The sequence below is a fragment of the Podarcis erhardii genome, assembly GCF_964252035.2.
Source record: "Podarcis erhardii genome assembly, chromosome: 1".
Lineage (NCBI taxonomy): Eukaryota > Metazoa > Chordata > Lepidosauria > Squamata > Lacertidae > Podarcis > Podarcis erhardii.
In genome coordinates, this window is record NC_138497.1 from 44752657 (window position 1) to 44778197 (window position 25541).

The following is a 25541-nucleotide window of genomic DNA, read 5'->3' on the forward strand; positions in this document are numbered from 1 at the left end:
GCCTTGTTTCATTTTTATAGTTTATTAGGGTTTTCACATTCTTATAGCAAAACAATTCTGTCCCTTCCTCCTCCTGACCTTCCCTCCTCCCTTGCCCTTTGTAGTAATAGCATTTTCATTTCTTTTAATACATTGCATTGTTCAGATTCATGTTGCAGTGTTCAAGTAAGATGCTGCATTCAGGATCCAGCTAAGCAAACACTGTGTTGGAGGAGTTTTTGCTAACATGGGGTTGTTGTTTTTTGCAGGGGGCGGGATCATGCTGGATTGGCCAGATTCTATATTTCCAAAACAAACCTTTCAGCATTCACTACCAACTAGTTTATAAGAGCCTTTAGAGCAAAAATTACTTGCCTTTCTATAGAACAAATGCTGAACCACAACCAACTTCCATGGGCAGGAGTATGCATAGGCACAAATACCATTTTCTCCAGTTTTCATTGCTTTGTTTACACAAATTCTAGTCACACAGTGGCCAGTAGTAATAGGTGCTCTATTATTTAACAAAAACTTGTTTCCATTAGCCTGCTCCTCCTTGATCAGTGATTGAGGATTGAGGGGGCTATTGGGTTATTTTAATTTTTATTAGGTATTTTGGTGTTTTATATCTTGATTTTATTCTGTGAACCACCCCGAGTATAGGGCAGTATATAAATTCAATAAATAATAATTGACTGGGTGTTTCAGCACCAAAATGTCCCAAGGTTCATGCCAAATTTGAAAATAAAAAAACTTTGGCCTCAATCCTGACTGGCCAAGTTTGGACCACCACCCCACAAGAAACAACTAAATCTCCTCATGCATCAATGAAGATTTTTTTTTTTTGTTATAGTAGAATTTAGATGAGAAAAGAGAGCCAGAACCGCCACTGACAGCAGCGAATTGACATAAACCCGAACCAGGAGAGCTTATTATCTTGACATGGCAGGCGGAGCTCTCCTCTCGCTCGCCCGTAGGGAGGCGGGCCTCGTTTCTCCCGCGCCCGGCGAGGCCGGCCCTCTCCTTGGGCAGCCGGAGAAGGGCGGAGCGCGAGCCGGACCCAAACGCGGCTCAGGCGGCCCGAGACGCAGCCGCTGCTGCTGAAGGAGCAGCAGCCCCCGCCATGGCGCAGGGCGAAGCGGAAGGGGAGGCGCTGCGGGCGGTGAGGCGCTGCCTGGAGGCTTTCCCGGCCGAGGCAAGGGGTGAGCCAGGCGGAAGGGAGGACCTTTGCATGGCCCTTCGCAGGGGAAGAGAGCGGGGAGGGCCAAATGGGCGGGCGAGGTTAATCGCCCTCCTCGCGGGCAGCAGTAATGTTGCTTCCCTGACAGGATTTCTATCTCGGAGTGCAATTGGGTTATCCGCGGCCGTTTAGGTGTTTGCCCGGGCGGGGGGGGGGGGGAGAGCGCGTTGATTTACCATACCTCGCATTTTCCTACCCCAGCTCTCAAAAGTGAAATATTCTGGACCCGGAAAAATGCACCCACTCGACCACCCTTCTTCTTCCCGTTTTTGGGATTGTGAGGAAAGCGGGAGCTTATCCCGGGCATCCCCTTCCCGTTGCAGGGGCAAGCCTTCAGTAGTCTGGAAAGAGCCATAAGTGGTCGAGCACATGTTTTGCACGTGTGTTAGAGCACATACAGGGCCGGATTTAGGTTTGATGAGACCCTAAGCTACTGAAGGTAATAGGGGCCCATGATAAGGATAATAACAAGAGATTAATAATACATTAAAACATTATACGTCCAGCTGTCCTTTGTCAACAACAAATTGTCGCTATTTTTGTGTGTTGAATATATGCTATATGGACCTAATTTATGGACCTAATAGGTATCTAAAGCCATTTGCACATAACAAAATATGTATTTTATTAAAGTAATTGTTGAATGAAATACAATTAAGGAGAAGTATATTAATAGTGAAATAATTATTAAGCTCTAACTTAAAATGATTGAGGGCCCATTACTTACATCATAGGAGCCTACACAACACAAAACACTGTTGCTGTATGTAGGTTTTATTTTATTTGCTTTTTATCTTCTGTTTTGGAAATGTACATCCAGGGTTTTATTTTCCTTTTAATTTTTGGGGGCCCTAAACTATAGCTTGTTTAGCTTATACATAAATCCGGCACTGAGCACATATGTCAACTTGAAGTTCCTCTCCCAACACCCAGCCCCTTGGATAATTTCAAATAACTAGCCACAGGTCCCTGCCGAATGCACACATGTCAGAATGGGGCAAGATGCCCTCAGTGGGGCTTTGTGGCTGAGCATGCTGCTATTCCTACTGCTTGCCTCTTCCTCAGATCTGCACAAGCCATCCAGAGAAAGGAGACTGCTAGGTATTCTTGCTCCTTCCACTTCTTCCTCAGACAGCAGGCATCAGAGATTGGCAGTAGGTCCCCTACTGGGGCACACACCTCAGCAAGCGCCCAGTGATGCCAGTATTTGATGCCGGCCTTGTGTGCACAGTACATTAAACCACAGGATATGTTGTGTGTATCTGTATGGAATTTGTATATTGTGTATCATGTGCAGCAGCCTTTAAGTTTGTGGCTAAGCCTGTCCACGGATTCTTGTATCTGTTCTTTGAATGTCTGTACCAATATTTTAAGTAAGTCCTAGATGCCAGGTTCCTAATTGTTGTATATATCATATAAACACATGCTACCTCTAATTGCCAAAACAAATAAACTAAAACTAAGCTGAACAGGTATCTGCATGGACATAATCAACAAACCTTGCCCAACCCAACATTTTGAAAAGTGAAGCTTGTTGAGAAAGTCTCATTTTTGTGACTTAAAATAAGCTGCAGGCTAAGAGAGCTTAAGAGCCCAGGATCTTCGCTCCAAGCAAATAATAAGTTCTAACCCAGAACTTATTGTTATTATTGTTGTTGTTATTGTTTTCGGCTTATGACTCATGGTTTGTTTGTAGGAAACAAAACCATGAGTCTGGATTCAGATGTAACTCTTAAGCCAAACCCATGGCTTAGCTGTCAACAGCACGGCAGCAACAGTAGGGTAGGAGTGAAGTGTCCACAATTTTAGCCCTATGCACCAACTTGTTGTACGTTCACCTTTAAACCATAGTTAAGATTAACTGTGACGTGAATGAGGCCAGTCCTTGAAATGGTAGCACGATCATTCACAGAAGCGTTTTTTCTTTTGCCTGAACAGAGTTGAGTTTCACAGATTCTCTGCCATATCTTGATAGCCTTCCATCCCCCTTGGAGTTCTATCGGGAATGGGTTTGCCCAAACAAGCCATGTATAATTCGGAATGCAGTCAACCATTGGCCAGCTCTGAAGAAGTGGACATTAGCTTACCTGAGGTAGGAATCTGCCTGGCAGTCCCTAGCTTCAAATATAAAGTACACAGCATGGAAATACTGGAAATAAATTTATTGGTGATGTTTTTTAATAAGAGAGTTGCCAGCAAAAACAAATCCCTCCATGAAGTCATCAGCTTCATAGGAGAAAATTTAGTCAGAACAGTTGGGGCTGTTTTACTATTTATGATTTTTATTTATTTGTTGAATTAGTATCCTAGTCTTCCTCCTGAAGGAGCTCGAGGAGGCTGTTGTATCTGAGAGAGCTGGGACCAGGGGTGGGAAAGTATTTCTAATTTCTGGGCACCAATATTAAGTCATTAGACACCAGAATTACCATTAAAAGGCAAAGGTGGCTTGTAGACCTGTAAGAAAATAATCCAAAACCCACAGCTGGACAGTGTGTTCATTAGGACCAACCAAAATATCACAAAATAGTGAGCAAGCTTTCAAGTTCTACATAGCTCTTCGTTAGACTTGATGTTACACAAAGCAAGGGGTTTGAAGGCGGGATGTGAGGGGCAAAAAATGGAAGTCCAAAAATTAGGCTGCATGTTGTAGCCATGAGGTCTGCATTTAGATTGCAATTTATTGCATAGTGGTAAACGTCTGATGTATTTTGGTGCAGGGAAATAATGAACTCCAAGCTGGTGAGTGTGGCAGTAACTCCAAATGGTTATGCTGATGCAGTTTATCAGGACTGGTTTGTTATGCCAGAGGAACGACACATGCCTTTCAGTGCTTTCTTGGACATTGTAGAGAAAAAAGTAACTTCTCCAGGGGTGTTCTATGTGCAAAAGCAGTGCTCGAACTTAACAGAAGAATTCCCTGAACTTATGGGAGATGTGGAGCCTGACATACCATGGATGAGTGAGGCCGTTGGTAAATATCAAAAGCTTAATTTTATCTATGTGTTGCACAGTCCATTTAAATGCAGTGCTTACAACTGATCCAGCAGGTTCAAGTTATGTACTTTTCTGCTGTTATTGGCCGCCTGCCCACCCGAAAAATGATGAATGCTGCAGCAAAAATTCACGTTCTGGCTTGAAATACTCTGAAACATTGCATAATTCATGAATTTGTAGAGAGAGATATATTGATGGCTTTGTAATTGTGCATGCAATTTCCATTCAAATGCTAAGCTGTACAAATTGTGATGTACAGTACTTGTAGATTAATAGACTTGGAGGTCTCTGATCATTTGTGTTGGATGGAGGAAGGACGAGGCAAAGGGAAGAATACTTTCCATTCCCCACCAGCAGTTGTCACCACAGCAACAGCAAGCCTCCTTAAGATAAGAAGATTTTTCTGGGAGCAGTGGGTCCTTTTTGAGACAAGACTAGAGGGTTTCTGCTTATGTAGATACCAGATTCTTGGATAGGGTACCCCACTCATACAGGGATATTCATATGGCAAGGAAGTGCAAAATCAGGATAGAAACACAAATATCTCAAAATTTTCAGGCCTGTGCTTTACTGATAAAAGTAAATGAGCATTTAAATTACTTTTTAAAAAATAAATGTCTGCTCTTTAAGGGTGATCGCTATATACATGGGAACTTTGCTTCAGACTAAGCTTCCTATCCAGGATGGAAAAACTGAAGCCAGAGTTGAATTCATATAATTGTCCCCTGCTGCTTTCATTGTCATTATAAACTTGTTCTTTATTGTGTAGGTGGGCCTTTAGTAGCCTGTCCTTCCATGTTTCTTAATAAAGGATGATAATAAACTGATCTAGCAGAAAGGTCTTTATCTGGGGATCTTTCAGCACAAGACAACAGAAATTATTTTTCTCAGATTTATTACTTCTTTCTTTTTCATATAGGAAAGAAGCCTGACGCTGTTAATTTCTGGCTGGGAGAATCTGCTGCAGTGACATCTTGTATGTACCATGAAATAATGTATTATTATTACTATTGGCTTTGAGGTCAAGGATGGGGAAAGATATTCCTTTAGAAAACTTGCATGTGTCTTCTGAACATTTAGCTATACTCATCTTAGTTGAATTTGGCTTTCCTTGAAGTTAGTGTAGACTGAGGTCTAGGGCTTTTTGCACTCTATAATCACTGCATATCACATGTTTCCTCCCCACATGGAGCTTCATACCACTAGCTTCAGTGCCAGTCTGTCAATTTGAGAGATTTTAAGCAGAGTTTGGAAAATCGAATGCCTAAAATTTGGTGCTTGGTGTGTAGAGAAAAGCAATCACACCTAGTGCTGGTATAAATGCAGATTCTTACAGCTTTCATACTTCTGTGAGTATTTTTAGCACTGACTATATTAAGGATAAAGAAACTATCCTTCTTTCCCCCCAACCTTTCATTTCTCCCCTCCAATCTTAGTACATAAAGACCATTATGAAAACTTGTACTGTGTTATCTCTGGAGAGAAACATTTTCTGCTGCATCCGCCAAGTGATCGTCCCTTCATCCCATATGGTACGTATTCTGAGAAGCAGAGGGTGGTGAAGTAAGATGCATACTGTTGCTATTTTGGGAGAAAATAGAATTAGGAGGATGAATTTAGGCAACATTTTAATATGCAGCAGGGGGTCAGATTTACTTTATAACTGGAGAGGACTGCATCCCCTTCCAGCAGCTCATGACGGTGGGTGGAGGATGGGGTCAGAAACAAAAGTGGGCAGAGCAATGAATATAAATTTTCACTTTGTACAGTAGGCTAGTTTCTTCACACACCAGTCTCTATCCACTATCCCGGCAAGCAAGAGGCATGATCAGAGTTCAAGGACACATTCCAGCCAGGAAAAAAGCTGGGTGTGAAGCAAGACCAGTAAAAGAAGTGGCCTGAGGAGAGAGAGTTTGACTGGGGAAGGGGCATGGCCTAAAGAGTACCAGTGGCCCGATAGAGAGCTCTGAGGGCCACATTTGGCCCCTGGGTCTGAGGATTCCATGCCTTTGCCCCTTTCTTGAAAAGTAGCTAAGGTGGGGGGGGGGGGTAACAATTTAAATCACTGTCATCCAGGATGAAGTGGTTCTAATATTTTGCACTCAGGTTAGTTCACCATTTAAACCCCCTGCCCATGACGTTGCTACTAACCACGGGAGGAATTTTTTTAAAATGCTTGTTTAATTTTTCTACATTGTAGCTAGTAGCAGCAACAAATATGTGGGTATTTTTTAGGAAAGTAAAAACGTAAGGAGGTCTAGTCATGTTAACATCTGGATTGTCTTCAGGTTTTATAACAGATACTATGCTCAAAGCCAGTTCCCAACAAGTGCCTGGCTAAACTAAATTCTACCCCTATAATTTTAGTCTATATTTAATGCTTAACATTGACATTCTCTTTGCCTCTATTCTATGCCCTCTTCCAACAGTTTTCATGCTTCACATTTCAGAATTGTATCCATCAGCAACCTACCACATAGCAGAAAACGGGTCATTTGAAGTTGTGGATGACAAAGCTGCAGAGAAGGTAATGGTTTTTGTGTTAAGTACTGTCTGAGGGCAGCTGCTAAGAGGGAATGAATGAATGAATGAATGAACGAATGAATGAATGAATGAATGAAGTGTTGAGGCCTGCTTTGTTTTTTGGGTTGGGCTTCTTCACAGCACACCTCTATTTGATTTTTTTGAATATTTATTTACCCCCTTTATTAAATCTGGTTAAAAGGGGTAAGAATGCTGTTGGCAAATATGGGTAGGCACTCATGTTCAAATAATTGTTTATTTTATTTTTCTATTTTTCATATGCATCCCTTGTCAAAAGGCCCACAGGGTGGTTTACAGGACAGCACAGAATACACAATATATAAAAATATATAACATAATATCCATGCAATACAAAACATTAAATGTTATATAAACAGAATTCATAACAATAAGCAATATATAGCAGTCTTGTTGTCAATCATCTGTTTTGATAGACAATGGAGGGCTCCTCCAGGGGTGAAGTCAAACTGCTGTGTTTGCAGCATCAAAGTGACCTCCCCAAGGCACAAGCCTGTCTGGGCTGCCCAGACAACAAGACACCCCCCCCCAGCCTTGCTGATGTGGTCCAAAGGAAAGCAGAACAATACGTTTCGCACCAGCTTGTCTGCAGGAATTGCTGGGAGGAGGTGTACAAGGCACCATCCAACCATCTTAGGGACTCCACTCTAGATTGGTGTAGGGTTTACTCCTTAGCCTTTTCTTCTAAGCAGAGGCTTAGGATCAGAGTTTTCCTTTTCCTAGATGGGCTACCTTCCCAGGTTGACGAACCTGGGAAGATCACAGGGTTTATTATCATAGGGGAGGTGGTTTTAATGCATAGTGAATGTGTGTGTCAATAGTCAGCCAAAATTTCCTCACCCAAATAAAAAGGGGGAAAAAATGTAATTTAAACATATGTAGTACATATGCAAATCTAGGTTTGTCATATTTCAAACAGTGAAAATCTGGACAGAGCCCCCCTTTTCTTTTTGAGCCAAAAAATATTATGTTTCTGAATTTTTAAAATGGAAAATCAGCAAAAACTGCACTGTCTACATGGGCTGCCATATGCCCAGATTTTCCTGGACATGTGAGGGATTCCTGCCTGGACGCTGCTGCCAACTGCAGTATTCCAGATATGTCTGGGAAATTCCGGATGTATGGCAACCCTAGCAAATCCATTTTTACATGCCAGTATTTCTGTCACTAACCCACCACCACCACCACCCAATCTTTAGATTTTGCTTTAGGCAACAGATGGGTGCTCTCCAGGGAGATGGAAAAAATGGAATGTTGGGTTACCTAATAGTTAGAAGCATAGCTGTCAACTTTCCCCCTTTTTTAAGGGAAATTCCCTTATTCCGAATAGGATTCCTCACAAGAAAAGGGAAAAGTTGACAGCTATGGTTAGAAGGGAATACACTGCTAGATGTTTTTCAACTATTTGTCACCAAATAAGGAAATTTCTGAAGGAATACAGCATTTCTTTTGTTAAATAGAGCATTTCTCTTGTTCCATAACTTTTCATCCTCATAGGTGCCCTGGATTCCATTGGATCCTTTAAATCCAGATCTAGAACGATTTCCAGAATATGCCCAGGCAAAGCCTTTGCAGTGCACTGTGAAGTCTGGAGAGATGTTGTATCTTCCTTCTCTCTGGTTCCATCATGTTCAGCAGTCACACGGCTGCATAGCAGGTGAGAGGAGTGAGGCATGCGCAAGCACACCAAATTTCACACGTCATGTTTCTCCTTCAAGATAGGTTTTGTGGTTCCCTCAGTCTACTATCAGTTGGATTTCTTTATCCCATTTCCAGCCAGAATTAGCTATCTTTACATATAGGCTTGGATCTGGAGATCTTGTGGGCAAAATTCTGCTTAGAGGACACTTCTGCTAGTGGATGGGTGGGGGAGGTGTTGAGCGGGAGATAATGCAGGAAGGTGCAAGGGGAAAGGAGAGTCAGCCAAAATTGCCTCCCATCAGAAAGAACTTCCTCTGGATCAAAGACTGTTCTGCAAATGGAATGAGTCTTTGCATTTGTGGAACAGCAAATTGGGACCCAAGCTGTAGTGTTTGATTACATGAAGCTTAAAGGGTGTCAAGATAATTTGGGACCTCAGTTGGAAAATTCAAATCTCTCCCTCCTTTTTCTTTTTACTAATCAACATGGGCCACAATTCAACAACTTTTGTGTGAACTCAGGTAGAAGTTGCACAAGGGCATATTCATTTCAAATGGGGCTTGTGCAGATTCTGTACTGTGGATCAAATATGTGCCTTTGTTTTACTTTCTGTTTCCTTACAAAATTGTTACTATAAAAAGCATCAGCACCACCTTGTGGTGTTGAGCTGAGAAGAGCATCCCGGCAATAATTAATTGTACTAATAGGGCCAGTTGTTGATGTAGAAAAAAAAGATTATTATCCTGCTTTTTAATTTATTAACAGAGCCATAACATAAATATGCACTTCACCAAAACCTCCATAGGTATATTTTTTAGGATATTGAATAAATAAAATAAAATAAATAAAATCAAAGTGACTGTTAAATATGTTCTGTCTTACCCTGATCAACTGAAGGTAACTGTCACTAATTAATAGACCAGGACTACTAAACAAAATTCAAATACATGAGAATAAAGTGGATTACTTATTCATTTATTACCATAAAGGGGTTTTAAATGCAAAAGCATTTAAAGTGTCTGTTATATAAACCTGACATGTTAGGTCAGAGGCTTTTAAAATGTCCTATCCTTTGCAGATTTTTACATATTAATCTGCTTATTAATAACTCCAGCACATTTACAGAAGATTTCAGGATACATTGATATACTCAGTTCATTTGAGGTAGCCAACACTCCACCTTGGCTCCAGGACAACCAGGAATGCAATTGAACACTAAAGTGGAAGGTCATCAGATGGTAAACTGAGGCTAAAATAATAGCCCAAGGCCACCCAGCAACAGCATAGCTGATCAGTGATTTGAATCCATGTCTACTACCAAGCCCCTTGGATGTCTTAAAATCTTTTCGGTTGTATTTTGTAGACGTGTTGAAATGAATAAACCTAAGTCATGTCCATTAACTTCAATGGGCCTACTGTGAGTAGGACTAATCCTGAATAACACCCTTTATGAGGATAAATTTCTATGTTATACAGTGGTACCTCGGGTTAAGTACTTAATTCGTTCCAGAGGTCCGTTCTTAACCTGAAACTGTTCTTAACCTGAAGCACCCCCTTATCTAATGGGGCCTCCTGCTGCTGCTGCTGCACCGCCGGAGAACAATTTCTGTTCTCATCCTGAAACAGAGTTCATAACCCAAGGTACTATTTCTGGGTTAGCGGAGTCTGTAACCTGAAGCATCTGTAACCTGAAGTGTATGTAACCCGAGGTACCACTGTACTAGCAGTGCAGTAGCCATTGAGGTGATTTCAGCCATGCCAGAAAAATTCCCGTTTTTCAGCTGGTCACAATAACATAGTTAAAATTGGCTGAATAGTTTCATTTTCCAATGGCTATCATATTGCTACTGTGTAATGTATTAATCAGGTCTGAAGTTCTATTTCTTATTGAGATTGGGGCAAACAATGGAAAGATTTGTAGCTTTTGTGTTGAGCTGAAAACTACCAAAATGAGTTTTTCCAAAGACAGATGATAAGTTATGTCATTTTCTTTTTTCTCCCCCTCAGTGAATTATTGGTATGACATGGAATATGATCTAAAATACTCTTATTATCAGCTGCTGGATTCTCTCACAAAAGCTATGGCACGGAAATCTTAAGGTCTTGGAACAGCTAACCTACTGATGTGGAACTACGGCTGAAATGTGAACAATTTAATTATGGCCTATTAAATCAAGACAAAAGGCAACTGTTTTGCTGCTGACAATTGTTTTGCTGTCACTGAAGCTTAACATCATGTGGATGTTCATGGCATTGTGGACAAAATGGCACCTTATATGGTGGTTTACCTTAAGTAACCGTTGAGATCAAGCACATGAGATGAATGGATGAAGCACATTTTCTGGATCTGTTTCAGTCAGGCTTCACAATAATGTAGTTCCTATGGTGGAAAGTCCATTTCTGGAGATCGACAGGGCCCTAACTTGTCCTCAGTACATTAGATCATCTGTATGAATATTCTGAAGGAATATTACAGGGAACCAGGCAGAGGGCCTTCTTGGTAGTGGCTCCCACCCTGTGGAAACCCTCCCATCAGATGTCAAGCAGAAAAGTAACTATACAACCTTTAGAAGACATCTGAAGGCAGCCCTGTATAGGGAAGTTTTTGATGTTTTATTACGTTTCTGTATATGCTATATGGGCAGGGTACAAATAAAATCATTATTATTATTAGTGGTCTGGTTGGGGGTTAATAACCTGAAGTTGAATCAATACAAGAGCGAAATTATGATAGCAGGCTTCTATTTAATAGGGTTTTTTTGCCTGTTAAGGATGTGGTCAACTCCTGTGGTCACAATTGTTTGCAGCAGCCACCAGGAGTGCTTTTATCATCTCATCACTTACATAACCAAGATTCTGTTGGCTATACTCTTTCCCGGAAAGAAATACTGGTGACCTCATGGATTGACGACTGCCATGTTTTCAGTGTAAAACTGTCCTTTACAACTGTTTGAAAGCTTCAACTAAAATAGAATGCGGCTGCTCACCCTCTCATGAATGCAGACCAAAGAAAGCATTTCATAGAATTATCGAGCTGGAAGGGACCCTGAGGGTCATCTAGTCCAACCCCCTGCAATGCAGGAATCTCAGCTCAAGCATCCATGACAGATGGCCATCCAACCTCTGCTTAAAAACCTCCAAGGAAGGAGAGTCCACCACCTTCTGAAGTCTGCTCCACTGTTGAATAGCTCTTACCACCAGAAAGTTATTCCTGATATTTAGTCCTTGTATCTTGAAGTGAGCGAAGGGTGTGAAAAGCAAACCTTAGCTTTAATTAACAAGGCATATAAAGCTTTGGGCTAAGGAATCACCTATTCGGCCAACTTCTGACAGCTGCAGAGCTCACTACAGTGGTACGTTGGGTTAAGAACTCCATTCGTTCTGGAGGTCCGTTCTTAACCTGAGGTACCACTTTAGCTAATGGGGCCTCCTGCCGCCGGGGCACGATTTCTGTTCTCATCCTGAAGCAAAGTTCTTAACCTGAGGTACTATTTCTGGGTCAGCAGAGTCTGTAACCTGAGGTAGGACTATTGTGTCCATCGAACTCAAGAAGACAAATTATTACGTTACAATTTGGAAGGGCAAACAGGTTCAAGCACCTCGCAAGCAAACAAGGGCTAATCCCCTGGCCAAACTCGTTTTCTTTCACATGGAGCTGGCAGGCAGTATCGCTTCTCGGGAGACGGGCAGCTCCCTCTCAAAGTGGGTCCCCGCCAGCGAGTTAGGAAATACATTTCCCAGAAGCCCTAGCGACACCGCTTCCTTTCGTGGGCAGCTTGCAAAGACCCGCTTGACTTTAGCCTGGGAGCAAAAGTTACCGGGCGCGCGCGTTTTTCCTTTTTCTAAAAGCATTGCTCGAAGGACAACTGCCGGCGCGTTGGGGAAGAGGCTGCTCCCTCCGGCAAGGCAGACCCGATGGCGGCGGCGGCGGCGGCGGCGAGGATCCTGGTCTTGCCCTCTCCCCGCTGCCTGTGGGACGAGCCGGTCCAAGTGAAAGTCGAGGGTCTGGGGCCGCTGCAGGAGGTGACGCTGCGAGCATCCTTGGTGGACGAGAGCGGCGAGCTTTTCCAGTCGTTCGCCTACTACCGGGCTGGCAGCAGCGGCGAGCTGGACCTCAGCCGCTCGGCGTCGCAGGGCGGCAGCTACTCCGGCGTGGAGCCCATGGGGTTGCTGTGGTCGCTGGCATCCCAGACGCCCTTCAAGCGCCTGGCTAAGAGGGACGTCCTCAGCCCTTTCCGCGTCACCTACGAGGTGCTCGACGGGCGCGGAGTCTCCGGGCGGCTCCTCGGCGAGTGCTGCAGCGAGAGGAGCTTTCTGGCCGACGGCGTGGAGAGGATCCCGGTGCGAGAAGGCAGGCTCCGAGCCACGCTCTTCCTGCCACCCGGTGAGCTTCATTCATCCCCCCCCCCCCGAGGGTCACGAGGTTGCCACGCTCCTCGGATGAGCATTGAATGGCTCACCTCGGAAGCGTGGGCACTGCCCTTCCTGCAGTGAGAGAGAGAGCATCGACCAGCTTCGGGAGTTCATAGGATGCTTGAGTTGGATCCCAAGGGTCATGCAGTCCAACCCCCTGCAATACACTAATTCTGCCCACAGCCGCCTCTGGGTGGGCTCGAACCAACAACCTTCTGGTTAACAGTCAGATGCACTAACCCACTGTGCCACCCTATCTTGTGGCTTTGAACTTCTTCCCCAGATGTTGCAAGGGTGGTGGGGAGGGCTTTTTCTCCTTCCGGGTGACTCCCATCAGACCCAGTCTCATTGGCCAATGGAAAAGGGGTGATGGGAGCTGGCTGACTGCCAAGTTCCAGGGTTCCTAATCTCTGCTCTACCCAATAGATTTATTAAATTTTATTTGGCCATTTATAGCCCACAGCTCTATGATAAGTTCAAGGCAGCTTATAAAGAAGAAGAACTCACAGCAGAAAAATAAAATGGAGCTGAACAAACCAATAGTGCCGTAAACACATCACCATGAAAAGGGAAGAGGGGATTCTTGAGATACACAATACCATACTCTGATCATAAGCCCATTTCTAATGATTAAATTCTTTTTTTTAGGCCCTGGACCGTTCCCAGGACTCATTGATTTGTATGGAAGTGGAGGAGGTCTTGTGGAATACAGAGCCAGTCTTCTGGCAAGCCGAGGTTTTGCTACACTGGCTGTTGCTTACATGCACTTTGAGGATTTGCCAACTTTCCCAGAGTTCTTTGAAGTGGACTATTTTGGTGAGGCTGTAGAGTTCTTGCGGAAACAGCAGCAGGTAAGAGGCTCGCTAGAATCGCAGTTCTTTGGTGTTGTGTGCTGCCTGTTTTATTTAATTTAATGCATTTATGCCAAAAGGCTCCCAGAGAGGCTTAAAAGAGATCAAGTACTAAGAGGGCTCCAATTTCACCATTTAAAAAGACAAGACATGTGAAGAAAAGGAAGCAGGAAGGAAGAGGTAAAATCCAGCTCAAGCAGAAGTTCTCGCAAGTTATAGTTCTTATGATACATTTATTTCAACACTTAATATACTGTCTATAGTAGATGCCTGCCTATGCAGAATATGGTTGGCTAGAAGAACAGCAACTCCTTGCCACAATTTCAGTGGTGATTCTGACTGCCTTGAAAAGCGCAGCTCCTCCCAGGAAGCGTTCTTCTGCCCAGTTCAGATTCAGGAGCTGGTGACAGTGTCCAGGGCCAAGGCTAGAAAACCGGGGCAGCTCCTACACTCAGTTCTTCCATCAGACACTGACTGTGGCAGTTATATGCCCCTTTCAGTTTCCAATTCTCTTAAGAGCAGGGGGAGTGCTTTTTTCTTCATTACCGCGTAGCGCTAAATCCTTCTAACCAGCAGGCTTTTAAAAAGGGGGATAAAACTGACAAACATGGAGCTGACGGCAGTCCTTATCCAACTGTTGTTTCAGGTGAGAGCTACAGCGATTGGAGTCCTAGGACTTTCCAAAGGAGCAGATCTTGCCCTTGCTCTAGCTACGTTTTGGCCAGGTATCAGAGCGGCAGTCAGCATTTCTGGCTCAGGTGTTAATGCTTTTACCCCCCTGCGAGTGAAGGGGCTCACTATTCCTGCCTTTCCATGGGACCTGGAGAAGATTAAGGTCACCGGTGATCCCGGAGGTGTGGATTTCTCAGAAATCATGGCCGACCCCAAAGACCCAGCTACCTGGCACTGCCGCATCCCTGTGGAGAAGTCCTTAGCCAACTTCCTTTTTCTGTCAGGGCAGGATGACAGAAACTGGCCAAGTGAGTCGTTTTGTCGAGAAGCCGTTGGACACCTCAGGCGGAGTGGGCGCCGTGTGGAGTTCTATTGCTACCCCGGGGCAGGGCACCTCTTAGAGCCCCCCTATCTGCCTCTGTGCTATTCCTCATTTCAGAGGGCATGGGGATTTTTCGTGGTCTGGGGAGGAAAATGGAGAGAACATGCAAAAGCACAGGAAGATGCCTGGCAGAGGATACTCGCTTTTTTCAGACAACACCTGCTGGATTCCACCGTTAAAAGTAATCTGTAGATTGTGGTTTTGTACATGTGTGAAGGAGCTGGTTCGCATCCCACTTGATTCGATCCCACTTGATGTGTGCATCCCACTTGAGATGTCGAGAACAGGTGCGACGCCTACCTGTTCAGCCACGACCAGGTACGCTAGTAATGCGCTACAGACCTCAGCCAAGGCAATTGGTGAAAGCACATTTCCCTCAATGGCTCTTCCGGAAACTGACTGTGGCAGTTATAAGCCCCTTTCAGTTTCCGATTCTCTTAAGAGCAGGGTGAGTGCTTTTTTCTTCAGTACCACGTAGCGATACTATGAGCACTTTGTCAGGATATAAGTGTAATGAGTGTTCTCTATTCGGCTTCATCTTAAAACTCAGATTTGAAATAACTTGTCATTTTGCAGCCAAACAAAGGCATGACAAGTTTACCAGCGCACTAGTGCCCCGGTCATGTGGCAGAGAAAGGTCATACCTAGCACACCTGCAGGGGTGTATCCTCCCTTCACCTGGCCACTTCATTTCCTCCTGTCTCATGCCATCCAAAAGGTCTTTTAAAGGAATCAATCTCGTTACTCATATCAAGCCAGACCTTCTTGTGAACTCTACCACTTAGCAAAATTTTGAGAAAGCCTGTTAAATTTACACACCTGTTGCTTTCCTTACATCTTAATACATTTATTATATTTCAGATCAACCTTAATTAAGTAATCAGTACATCAGTATGCATTTAGCATCCATACACCTTGTTGGTACCTGGTAAGAGAATGGCTTGACAGAGAGATCTGTTCAGCAAAAGGGAGTGGTGATAATGCAATGCATTATTGCTGGCTGAGGCTCAATGAGAAAATTTACCTGATATGACAGTAAAAAAGTCAATAGAATAAATAGTGCAGAGGATGGCATTTGGTAGGGCACGTTAATAGTGCAATCCTATACCTTTTTTCTCAGAAGTAAGCCCTATGGAGTTCAATTAGGTGTATTCCCAGGTAAGTATGTATTTGATTGGAGTCTAGCAATACAAAACAGTAGCAAATCTAGAAAATCATTTTAGGAGAAAAGTGAACAACACCAATAAACAGAGAAGTCATCAAACTATGGTACAAATTGCCAACAATAAACATGATTTCCTCTTGTTTCAGTGTAGTCGTTTGTTTTAGAAATAAATAAAGAGTAACTACACTGCTGAGACTATTTATAAAACTAACAGAAGGCTAGTGTGGTGTAATGGCTGGTTTGGGATTATGGACTTTATGGCGCCCTGTTTTAGCCACTGCTGCATCTGGAGAATAATACAGTGGTGCCTCGCAAGACGAAATTAATTCGTTCCGCAAGTTTTTTCTTCTTGCGAGTTTTTCGTCTTGCGAAGCACGGTTTCCCATAGGAATGCATTGAAAATCAATTAATGCGTTCCTAGGGAGACCGCCTTCAGACCAGGTCCGGGGACAGTCTGTCCCCGGACCTCTTCTGAGGGCTGGCGGGGGGAGAAGGACTTTTCTCCCCACCACCAGCCTTCAGAACAGCCTTCTGAAGGCTGGCGGTGGGAAGAAAAGCCCTTCTCCCGCCGCCAGCCTTCAGAAGAGTTCCTGCAGGGCTGCCTAGGCTGCGGATAGCAGCCTGCTGCCCGGCGCGAGGGGCGCTCTGCTTCAGAGCACCCCTCACGCGGGGCAGACATTCGCAGCTTGGGGAGCCCTGCAGGACTTCCCCGCAGGGCTCTCCAAGCTGCGGATAGGGGCAGCAGGCTGCTATCCGCAGCTTGGAGAGCCCTGCGGGGAACTCTTCTGAAGGCTGGCGGGGGAGAAGGGCTTTTCTTCCCACCGCCAGCCTTCAGAACAGCCTTCTGAATGTTGGCGGTGGGGAGAAAAACCTTCCTCCAACCGCAAGTCTTCAAGACAGGTCCGGGAACAGAGGAGAAGCGCTGCCGCCTTCCCCTCTGTTCCCGGACCTGTCCTGAAGGCTTGCGGTGGGAGGAGGGCTTTCCACCCCACCGCCAACATTCAGAATGCTGTTCTGAATGTTGGCGGTGGGGAGGAAAAACCCTCCTCCCACCGCAAGCCCCGGGAACAGAGGAGAAGCGCTGCGCGCCTTCTCCTCTGTTCCCGGACCTCCCACCACAAGCCTTCAGGACAGGTCCAGGAACAGAGGAGAAGGCGCGCTGCGCTTCCCCGCTGTCCCCGGAGATTTCCCTATGGGCTTTCGTCTTGCGAAGCAAGCCCATAGGGAAATTCGTCTTGCGAAGCCGCTAAAAATCGGAAAACCCTTTCGTCTTGCGGGTTTTTCGTTTAGCGAGGCATTCGTCTTGCGGGGCACCACTGTATTCCTCTTAACTTTTAGTGAAATCCTATGCATATCAACTCAGATGTAAGTCTTGGAGGGGAGGAGTCTCTAGGGATGAGGAACCTGCACTCCTCCAGATGTTGCTGAACTCCAGCCAGGGGTAATGGGAGCAGGAGTGTAACACCTGGAGGCCACAGCCAGGTTCCCCACTTCTGGTTTAGCCTGTACTTTGATTTTTTGGCAGAGAAAATATAATCATGTTTACCATCCACATTTACCAATCCATTTATATGTAGTGCATGAAAATTGCCACACTCTTTAATTATGTCACTGTTCTTCCTTTGCTTTGTATAGCTCTATTCATTAAGCAATTTGTAATGATAACGTTTCTTTATATGTAATTAAAAGTGGAAAGAGCTGTCTCCACAGGGATTTTGTGAAGTTTAATGTGATATCGCTGCTTCTGAAAGATTTTTGTAAATCCCCTTGAGTTGGGAGGTGTGTATAATGAGAGAGTATAAATAAAGAATCTAAAACTATGTTCAGAGAGCTTTTTTTTATATATAGCATGCATTACCCCTGTGGATGTTTTTAACACTGTATCAATGTTTAACCCTTCTTTTCTGATTCTTCTGAAGCGTATGGGAAATTGCAGATTAAACATTAACATGAAATTGAGTTCCGCCAAGAAGTTTGCTTGTTTAAAACAAAACCATCAGGATCAGTTATTAAACTAACCCCCCCTTCTTCTTCCAGTTATATGTAGGAGTATTAAAGTGCATTATGCACATTATTCTCTTTAATCTCACACATTTTATATGTCAAAAGCTGACATAGCCCCTGCTTTTGACATGAGTACAACATCCTTAGAGGATCCTGCTATGGATTTTAACCAGATCTGGGCCATTCATTCCACTCAAAGTTTTAAACTGATCATCAGCTTGGCCGCTCAAGGAAGTGGCAATGTATGAAATGGCCACTTTATGCCATTTCCCCTTTCCCCTTAAGTGAATGAACTAAAAACACTTCCGCTTGCAAAGTGATGTTCTCTCATGTATTTTAAGCTAAAATCTAGGTTTGCCCCAAACACACAGTAAGAATGAGTTTGTTAAATTGCTGGATGTTCACAGGGTGTATGTGTTTAAAATCTGTTCAAGTATAAAACTAGCACAGCAGGGAATGGACTTTTCTCCATAGTGTGCTACATTTTGTATACAGTGGTACCCCGGGTTAAGTACTTAACTAGTTCCGGAGGCCCGTTCTTAACCTGAATCTGTTCTTAACCTGAAGCACCACTTTAGCTCATGGGGCCTCCCGCTGCTGCTGCGCCACCAGAGCACAATTTTTGTTCTCATCCTGAAGCAAAGTTCTTAATCCGAGGTACTATTTCTGGATTAGCGGAGTCTGTAACCTGAAACGTATGTAACCCACCTGAGGTACCACTGTATTCATAAAGACATTTGTGGGAAAAGATTGAAGAACTGAAGTGGTACAGTCCAGTCTCCCAGCATAGGACTCTGCTTGTGTCAACCACACCTTAATGTGTCTTGGGTGTATTTAAGGGAAATGAGCACCCATTCAAAAAAATAAGATGTGAGAAAAAGAATGGCATTTCTTACTCTGAAGAGTCACAAATAAGGTGGAGCTTGGGATGTGTATATAATATCTCACTAGCTCTTTGGCACCAGTCATTTTCTTTAATCAAAAAAGAAGTACGGTAAGTTAGGAGGGTACCTAACACAGCAGAATACTTGGATTCCTGCCCATCGCTACTGCCTGTCATCTATGCAATGGACATTACAATGGCTAAGGTAAGATTAATCAAATATTTTAACTCTTTACTAGTGCTGGACATGATTTTCCTTACTTGCAGAGGAAGCACAATTCTTGACAAGCTGAATTTCCACAACACATAAGTGGCCACATAAGCTTTTAAGTGTAGCAGATAGAGGGGTGTGTATAAACCCCCTCAAAAAAAAACCTCCCAGAAGCTTTTCTTTTGGGAATTATAGGGACAGAACTACCTAAATTGTATAGAAATTTATTTATGTATGCTACTACAGCAGCAAGAATGTTACTTGTCCCAAAATGGAAAGAAGCAGAAGTCCCAGCAAATGAAGAATGGATACAAAAACTAATGGAATATGCAGAAATGGCGAAACCTACCGGAAGAAGTAAGAAATCAAGATAACAAACTTTTTATAAAGGAATGGAAATGGTTTATTGAATATTTACAGATAAATTGTAAATAGATGAAAGCATTAGCAGGATTATTGTAATAACCTGCAGTTTTATAAGAGTATATATTTACAGTAGATAATTAAATGAGAAAGTTAAATGAATTTGGATATGCAGAAGATATTAAAAATACATTTAAGGAACCACAGAAAGAGGGGGAAGGAAGTCAAGTTTTGAAATTTTAAATGGATTGTAAAACTGATAATAATAAAATAAAAAAACTAAAGAAATAAAAAACTAAAGAAAAAGAAGATTTAGAAACAAGTAAGGGCATCTGACTTTAGAAGAGATGAATTAATTTAAATATATTTTCAAGAGAGTGCTATTAGAATATATAATTGTTGATCTAAATGCCATCAAACACTACCCAGTATTAATGAAGTCACAAAATATTTCTCATGATCAAAAGTCCAACTTTAGTGAAATGTAGAACAGCAAGACCATATGGACGACAATCTTCTTACCAATGCTCTTCACAAAGGCCAAACTAATGCAATGATGGAAGCTACAAATCAATTCAGCCTCAGAGATGCTGTCCTGTTGCTGCCTTTGGTCGCAGTACTATCCTGAGTCACGTATATGTCTTCAGACCATGAGCAAACTTGGAGAAACACGTTCAGGTGCCTACAAATCATTTGCAAATGGATCGCATGTCATCTGATAAACCTTGAGCTGGGCGCTCCTTCGAGAAAATCAAAAGAATAAGAACGGATGAAGAATTTGAAATCAGTGACGAGAAAGTGACCAGGTGTAGTGGCATGACAGAAATGTGGTACTTGTTATGGGTCACATGGGTGCTTGTTTTGAAATTAATATTTCAATGGAGAATATAACAAAAGATATACTATATAATTAGTGACCAACACAAGAAAGCCACTGATAGAAGGAATCGGTGTGACTTAAAGAACTCAATGCTAATTAGATTAAGTGCTTTTGAAGAGAATTCTCAATTAAGGAACATGGTCAATAGCAGCTAATATTGAAACAACAAAGGAAATGGAAATGGAAGCTATGAGAGAGAAGTGTGTAATTAATTTTTTTTATAGGTGATTTTAATAATCACAGCTTTTTGTATGTGGGGGGGGTATCCAAATATTTTTACAATAGTAATGTTTCCGGGCCAGTGTAAGGAAGCCTCAGTCATAGCTCTATATTTTTTTCTGTACATAGGGAAGTAAAAAAAGAGAGAGAGAGAGAGAGAGAGAGAGAGAGAGATCAGCATAGGTACAATGATAGGAATTTCAGATATCTTTATTTTTAACTAGGGGGAATGGTCAATCAATCTTTCCATCGAAAAGACTAATATTTTGTTTTTTGATGTAAGTACCCAAGTTGCACAATTAATTCAGCAACATTTGTTTTCTGTAAAGGTTGAAACCTTTCCATTCTACCTGCTCTCTGTGAAGGTCATCCAGGCTCGACACATACCTTCAAGAGACCTATGTGAGTGAGTTGTTAAATCCGTTGCATTACATTTATCTTGAGTTTTTTGGGGGGAGTCCAGAACCGGTTTAACAAGAATGTACACTGTCCTGCATGTCTTTCAGTATGTTGTTTTTTGAAGGTTCTTCAAAATGTTGGATGGAAGACTGGGAAACCTGTATTTTCCCCTCTGCAGAAAAGCCTACAAAACCCTATTGTTACCTAATGATAATAAAGCACCAAATAATGATTATTGATGCGGTTTTGTTTTGCTCTAGGGACTTCTTCTGATTGTTACGTGAGCCTTCGGCTGCCATCAGCTTCAAATAAACAAATGATGACGAAAGTCATCTCAAACGCCTGTAATCCTGTTTGGAATGAAAGCTTCCATTTCTTTATCCAGGCTGAGGTCAAGGTAGGCAGCTATTAAACTAGAATACTTTTGGTGATTGGTTTCTGTGAATTTGAAGTGTGTGGTAAATGGAAAGCAAGCATTCAGTGCTGAGGCCTCACACATTTAAGGTTTCAAGGGCAGAATTTCAAAAGCAGAGAACATTCTGGAGATGTGCTTTCTGGCTTAAGAGATATCCATTACGTTCTGTGGGACTGGCATGTTCTGGAAGAAATGGCCACTCCTTAAAATAGCATACAATCAGAAAGTCCACCCTATCTTCAACAGCATGCTGTGAAATGGAGTTATATGCCTTCTCTCATGCCTTTCCTATTTGTGCTCAGAATGTGCTGGAACTGAAGCTCTACGATGAAGATGTGGTCACCAAAGATGATCTCATCTTCATGGCTGCCTACGATATTGCTAAATTGAGACCTGGGGAAACTATTTGTGAAGACTTACTTTTGAACCGTCAGGTGAGAATTGACACAACATATCCTTTATTTATGTATTTGGGGCCTTTATCACCAAAAGGTCCCAGAGCCAGTTACACAATAGTAAAATAATAATAATAGTGCAACGTATGAATAATATTAATTAGGAAGACAGCTGAAATTGCATCATCTTTATCCTTCCGTTCATTTTAATTTACCTGATTCGTTTTCTGGGTGACCTGCAGTGAGGGAGATTAATCTGAATTGATTGCTTATTCTAGGCAATAGGAAGCTGCCTTATACAGAGTCAGACCATTGGTCCATCTAGCTCAGTATTATCTTCACTTTTGCATGCAAAAAAAAAAATAAAAAAGAAAAAGAAAAAGAAAAAGAGTTACAACCCTTCCTTTCTTAATTAGAGGGCAGTAATTAGGAAAACTGTACAGTTTTATGACACTGCTATGACACATGCAGCTAGTGTCAATCATGATAATTTTCTTCCCTTTCCAAAAATGCATTTCATAGGCTGCTTTGTTTTGAGTTGCTGAAAAGCAGTCTTTGGCTACTCTTCCACCTTAGTTATGGGAACAGTTGTTCAAGTGGAGTTTTCTGTGAGGGTTTGCCTTGGAGGGTTGTATCACTTGGCCTATTTGACAGACAGAAGCATCTCGTGGAAAAAAGGGGCTGATGCAGTGAGCAAGTATAATTTATTCAGGCTAGTGTACAATTAAAACAGTTGTTCCCTCAGGTAACAAGTGGTAAACTCTGTGTGGGCTGGGCTCAGAGCTAACAATGCCATAATTTCTTTTTTGATCTTTCCCCTATAGGGACCAGAGAGCCTTGAAGTAGAATTCAAGATGGAGAGCATGTGAGTAAATTGTTCTGATTATAAAATGGACTTAATAGACATCATCTCAATTGGAATCAATCAATCAATCAATCAATCAGTCAATCAAGAGCTGGCCTCATCCACCCTTCTAATATAAATTTGTTATTTCTATGTGTTTGCAGTTTGACATACTATTAGAAAGCAGAAACACCTAATACCAAGTCCAGTTAGATCAGTGGCTCTCCAGGACTGATACCGATTCCACCTGCCAACACACACATGCAGCTTGTCTACACAGTATTTTTTTCTTCAGCTTCTGTCACAGTGTCAAAACCATTCACAAAGTATAATTTTTAGGTTCTTGCTGAGGTGTTGTGTACGCCTGGTTGGATCGCAAGTTATGAAGGCCTAGTCTATTACATTAAACAGCAAATGCTGATTCTCCCGAGGGACGAATAAAACTCAACGGATGAATGTATTGGAAGGATGACTCAAAATTAGGTTTCAGGATATTTCACTATGTGTTAAAAATGTAACATGCATTTTGTTGCTGAATGTTTTTATATTTTCCCCAGATGTGGTGGCTTTGAGAGCATTGCTACTAATGGCATCCTTACGGTAAGACCCATTGCCTATTAACTACAATCAGCATCTTTCTTATATTCTTCTTCTTAATATTGTAATTTAATACCCGCCCTTCACTCCAAGGTCCCAGGGCAGGTTGCAATAATTAAATTAACTGAAGCATGAAACCATTGAGGGGGGTTTGGATTACAGTGGTACCTCTGTTTACAAACTTAATTCATTCCGGAGGTCTGTTCTTAACCTGAAACCGTTCTTAACCTGAGGTATCACTTTAGCTAATGGGGCCTCCTGCCGCCGTGCGATATCTGTTCTCATCCTGAGGTAAAGTTCTTAACCCGAGGTACTACTTCCGGGTGAGCGGAGTCTGTAACCTGAAGTGTCTGTAACCTGTGGTACCACTGTACTTTGTCAGCAGTATGCTGATGACACACAGCTCCACTTTTCCTTTACATCTTTCATTTGCTCCTGAAAGGGCAGGTAATGGGGGGGGGGGAGGTACTTTGGATCCATTGCTGTCACTAGAGTCTCAGGTTGCTTCAGTGGCATGGGCTGCGGAAGCCTTACTGTATATACCTCAACTGTAGGGGGATATTGTTTTTATTTGCCATTATGGTATGTATTTTTGTGTTTTGTAACTTCCCTGTAATATTCAGATGAAGGGTGGTATAGAAACAACAACAACAAAAACAACAACCAACAACCACAGCTTAAACTTACAGGAATAAGGAGCGTCCTATATGAGCAACGTAGTTGCAAAAGAGAAACAATCTGTATGATATACTGGTCTTTGTCAAATGTCTGAGGGTGAATCTAAACACAGTGGAAAAACCCCGCTATAAGTAAGTCAGAAATTAGATCGTTTTAACAAAAGTAAAAAAAAATACTATGGAAAGCCGTGTTTTAAAATTTCCTGCTCTCTGGCGCCATCTGGTGTTGCATGTTTATTGCGCATTCAAATCGTTTATTTACTAATGTAGCTGAGTCCTGAGATGGTCATTCCAAGCAAATAATTAATTGTGAAATGGTCCTGCACTGTGGAATAAATGGAAATACTTTAGCAGAGCAACAAAGCCTTTGAAGATCAGGAAAAAATAGTCCTGGGCAGATCACAGTCTTTTCAACCTCCATTACATGTCTTTATAAAGTGGGAATTATGTATGACACAGACTTTTCCCAAGTTCAGTGATGAAAAGGAATTTTGCACATAAAAAATGCTGTGATTATATAAAGTCTTATGATTATTTTTTAATGAAAGAACACCTTAAAGAAAATGTGGGAGGGCAGGTTTTGGAGCAGACTGCAGGTGCTGGTGGAAGTTTTGAACAAGAGCAGGAAGATTTGCAGGCATAGCTATGGAGTAGAGTCAGCCTGAATTCTAGGGTTGCCATAAAAATCAGGACAACCAGAAACTTGTTGAGTTGTTTTTTTTTTTTTTAAGGAAGACCTGAAACTTTGGACTTTGTTTTGCTAAGTGCGCCTCACATTGTAAGCCAAGCAGAAAGAGCATGGAAATTATTAATGAACAGTGCCACACAGAATAGAGCCAACAGAAATAATACGGAAAACATTAACCAATGTAGTTGCTTATAACGTGTCATGTTTGATTCCAGGTTAAAATTTAAAAGAAAAATACTGGAATCTTCCAGGATCAGAATAGGCAAAAGGAACATTATAGGTTACGTTTGGATGGCAAACTCCACATTTTGAGGTTTTGTTTTGTTTTTTACTAGAACATTAAGGTCTACTAACAAGATGTAATTGCAAGACAGTGGTGATTGTGTGGGTGCATGGGGGCGGGACAACATGGAATTAAGGAACAAACTGTCCCTGAGCATAGGTTCAGCCCAGGAATTTGTTTTCAGTACCAGAACTGAGCGCAAACATCCGATTCACACAATAATCAACTCCTTGTTTCATCCTCCCCGAACATTATTAATCTTGGCAACCTAATTTAGAAGTGGAGAAAAGCCTTTTCGTTGCTGTAATTGTTAAATGATTGGGGATCAGAAACCCTTGGTTATGTGCTGCAAACCATTTAGAGATATACCTTTTTACCTTTTACCTACCTTCCATCCGCCACCTACTCCTTAAGACTCCCCTTAAAAGGAGTTACTGTTGTTATTTAGATCATTTGTATACCACTTCACATATAAAGTATGTTTAAGCAGTATGCAACCAATTAAAAGAACCCATGCATATTACAAAGATATGCAATAAAATAACCAATGGAATGCACCAATAAATATATACTGATGTTAGTACTGAAACTAAGTACTAATGGTAACCCCTTCTCCTTCTTACATGCCTCCTGAACACCTCTTAGCTCTCACCCAGAATTCCACCTTGGCTCTGACTCAGGGACCAAAAAAAAGGAACCCTGAAATCTCTCAGAACAAAGCAGGTCCACTGAATACTCTTGTGTTTATGGTCAGGCACCAAAATTTGATGGAGTTTCCTCAGGT

At 42.4% G+C, this 25541-nt stretch overlaps 3 protein-coding genes across 9 annotated transcripts in view; all 3 read left to right on the top strand.

The window, feature by feature from the left end:
• The first annotated feature begins 710 nt into the window (after positions 1-710).
• On the top strand, positions 711-11320 carry JMJD7 (jumonji domain containing 7). 4 transcript variants are annotated; one of them, XM_081865214.1, is made up of 8 exons: positions 715-1181; positions 3158-3311; positions 3937-4190; positions 5133-5189; positions 5650-5745; positions 6643-6740; positions 8273-8432; positions 10424-11320. In XM_081865214.1, the coding sequence occupies exons 1-8, from the start codon at positions 1103-1105 to the stop codon at positions 10513-10515; spliced, it is 990 nt and encodes a 329-aa protein (XP_081721340.1). In that variant the 5' UTR covers positions 715-1102; the 3' UTR covers positions 10516-11320. The 4 variants fall into 4 exon arrangements, with proteins under 4 accessions (XP_081721342.1, XP_081721340.1, XP_081721343.1 ...); XM_081865215.1 differs by having other exon boundaries at positions 722-1181; positions 6664-6740; XM_081865216.1 differs by lacking the exon at positions 5133-5189 and having other exon boundaries at positions 711-1181.
• Positions 11321-11948: 628 nt separating this feature from the next.
• LOC309342978 (acyl-coenzyme A thioesterase 1-like) lies at positions 11949-15891 on the top strand. Its single transcript, XM_081864013.1, has 3 exons — positions 11949-12800; positions 13478-13680; positions 14327-15891. Exons 1-3 carry the CDS (start codon positions 12332-12334, stop codon positions 14924-14926), a joined length of 1272 nt encoding a protein of 423 aa, XP_081720139.1. The 5' UTR covers positions 11949-12331; the 3' UTR covers positions 14927-15891.
• A 2999-nt stretch (positions 15892-18890) lies between these two features.
• LOC309340994 (cytosolic phospholipase A2 delta-like) overlaps positions 18891-25541 on the top strand; it is a 272520-nt gene continuing 265869 nt past the window's right edge. For 2 of the 4 annotated variants that reach the window (XR_014156146.1, XM_081860360.1), the window contains exons 1-6: positions 18892-18991; positions 20789-20861; positions 21119-21255; positions 21576-21707; positions 22493-22533; positions 23070-23112. Coding sequence is in view for 3 of the 4 variants with exons in the window: in XM_081860360.1 (XP_081716486.1) it covers positions 18971-18991; positions 20789-20861; positions 21119-21255; positions 21576-21707; positions 22493-22533; positions 23070-23112 (447 nt within the window). In the remaining variant the exon portion in view is untranslated. Of the gene's footprint in view, positions 18992-20788; positions 20862-21118; positions 21256-21575; positions 21708-22492; positions 22534-23069; positions 23113-25541 lie in introns of all 4 variants that reach the window. The other 2 variants (XM_081860361.1, XM_081860362.1) reach the window with 2 other exon arrangements.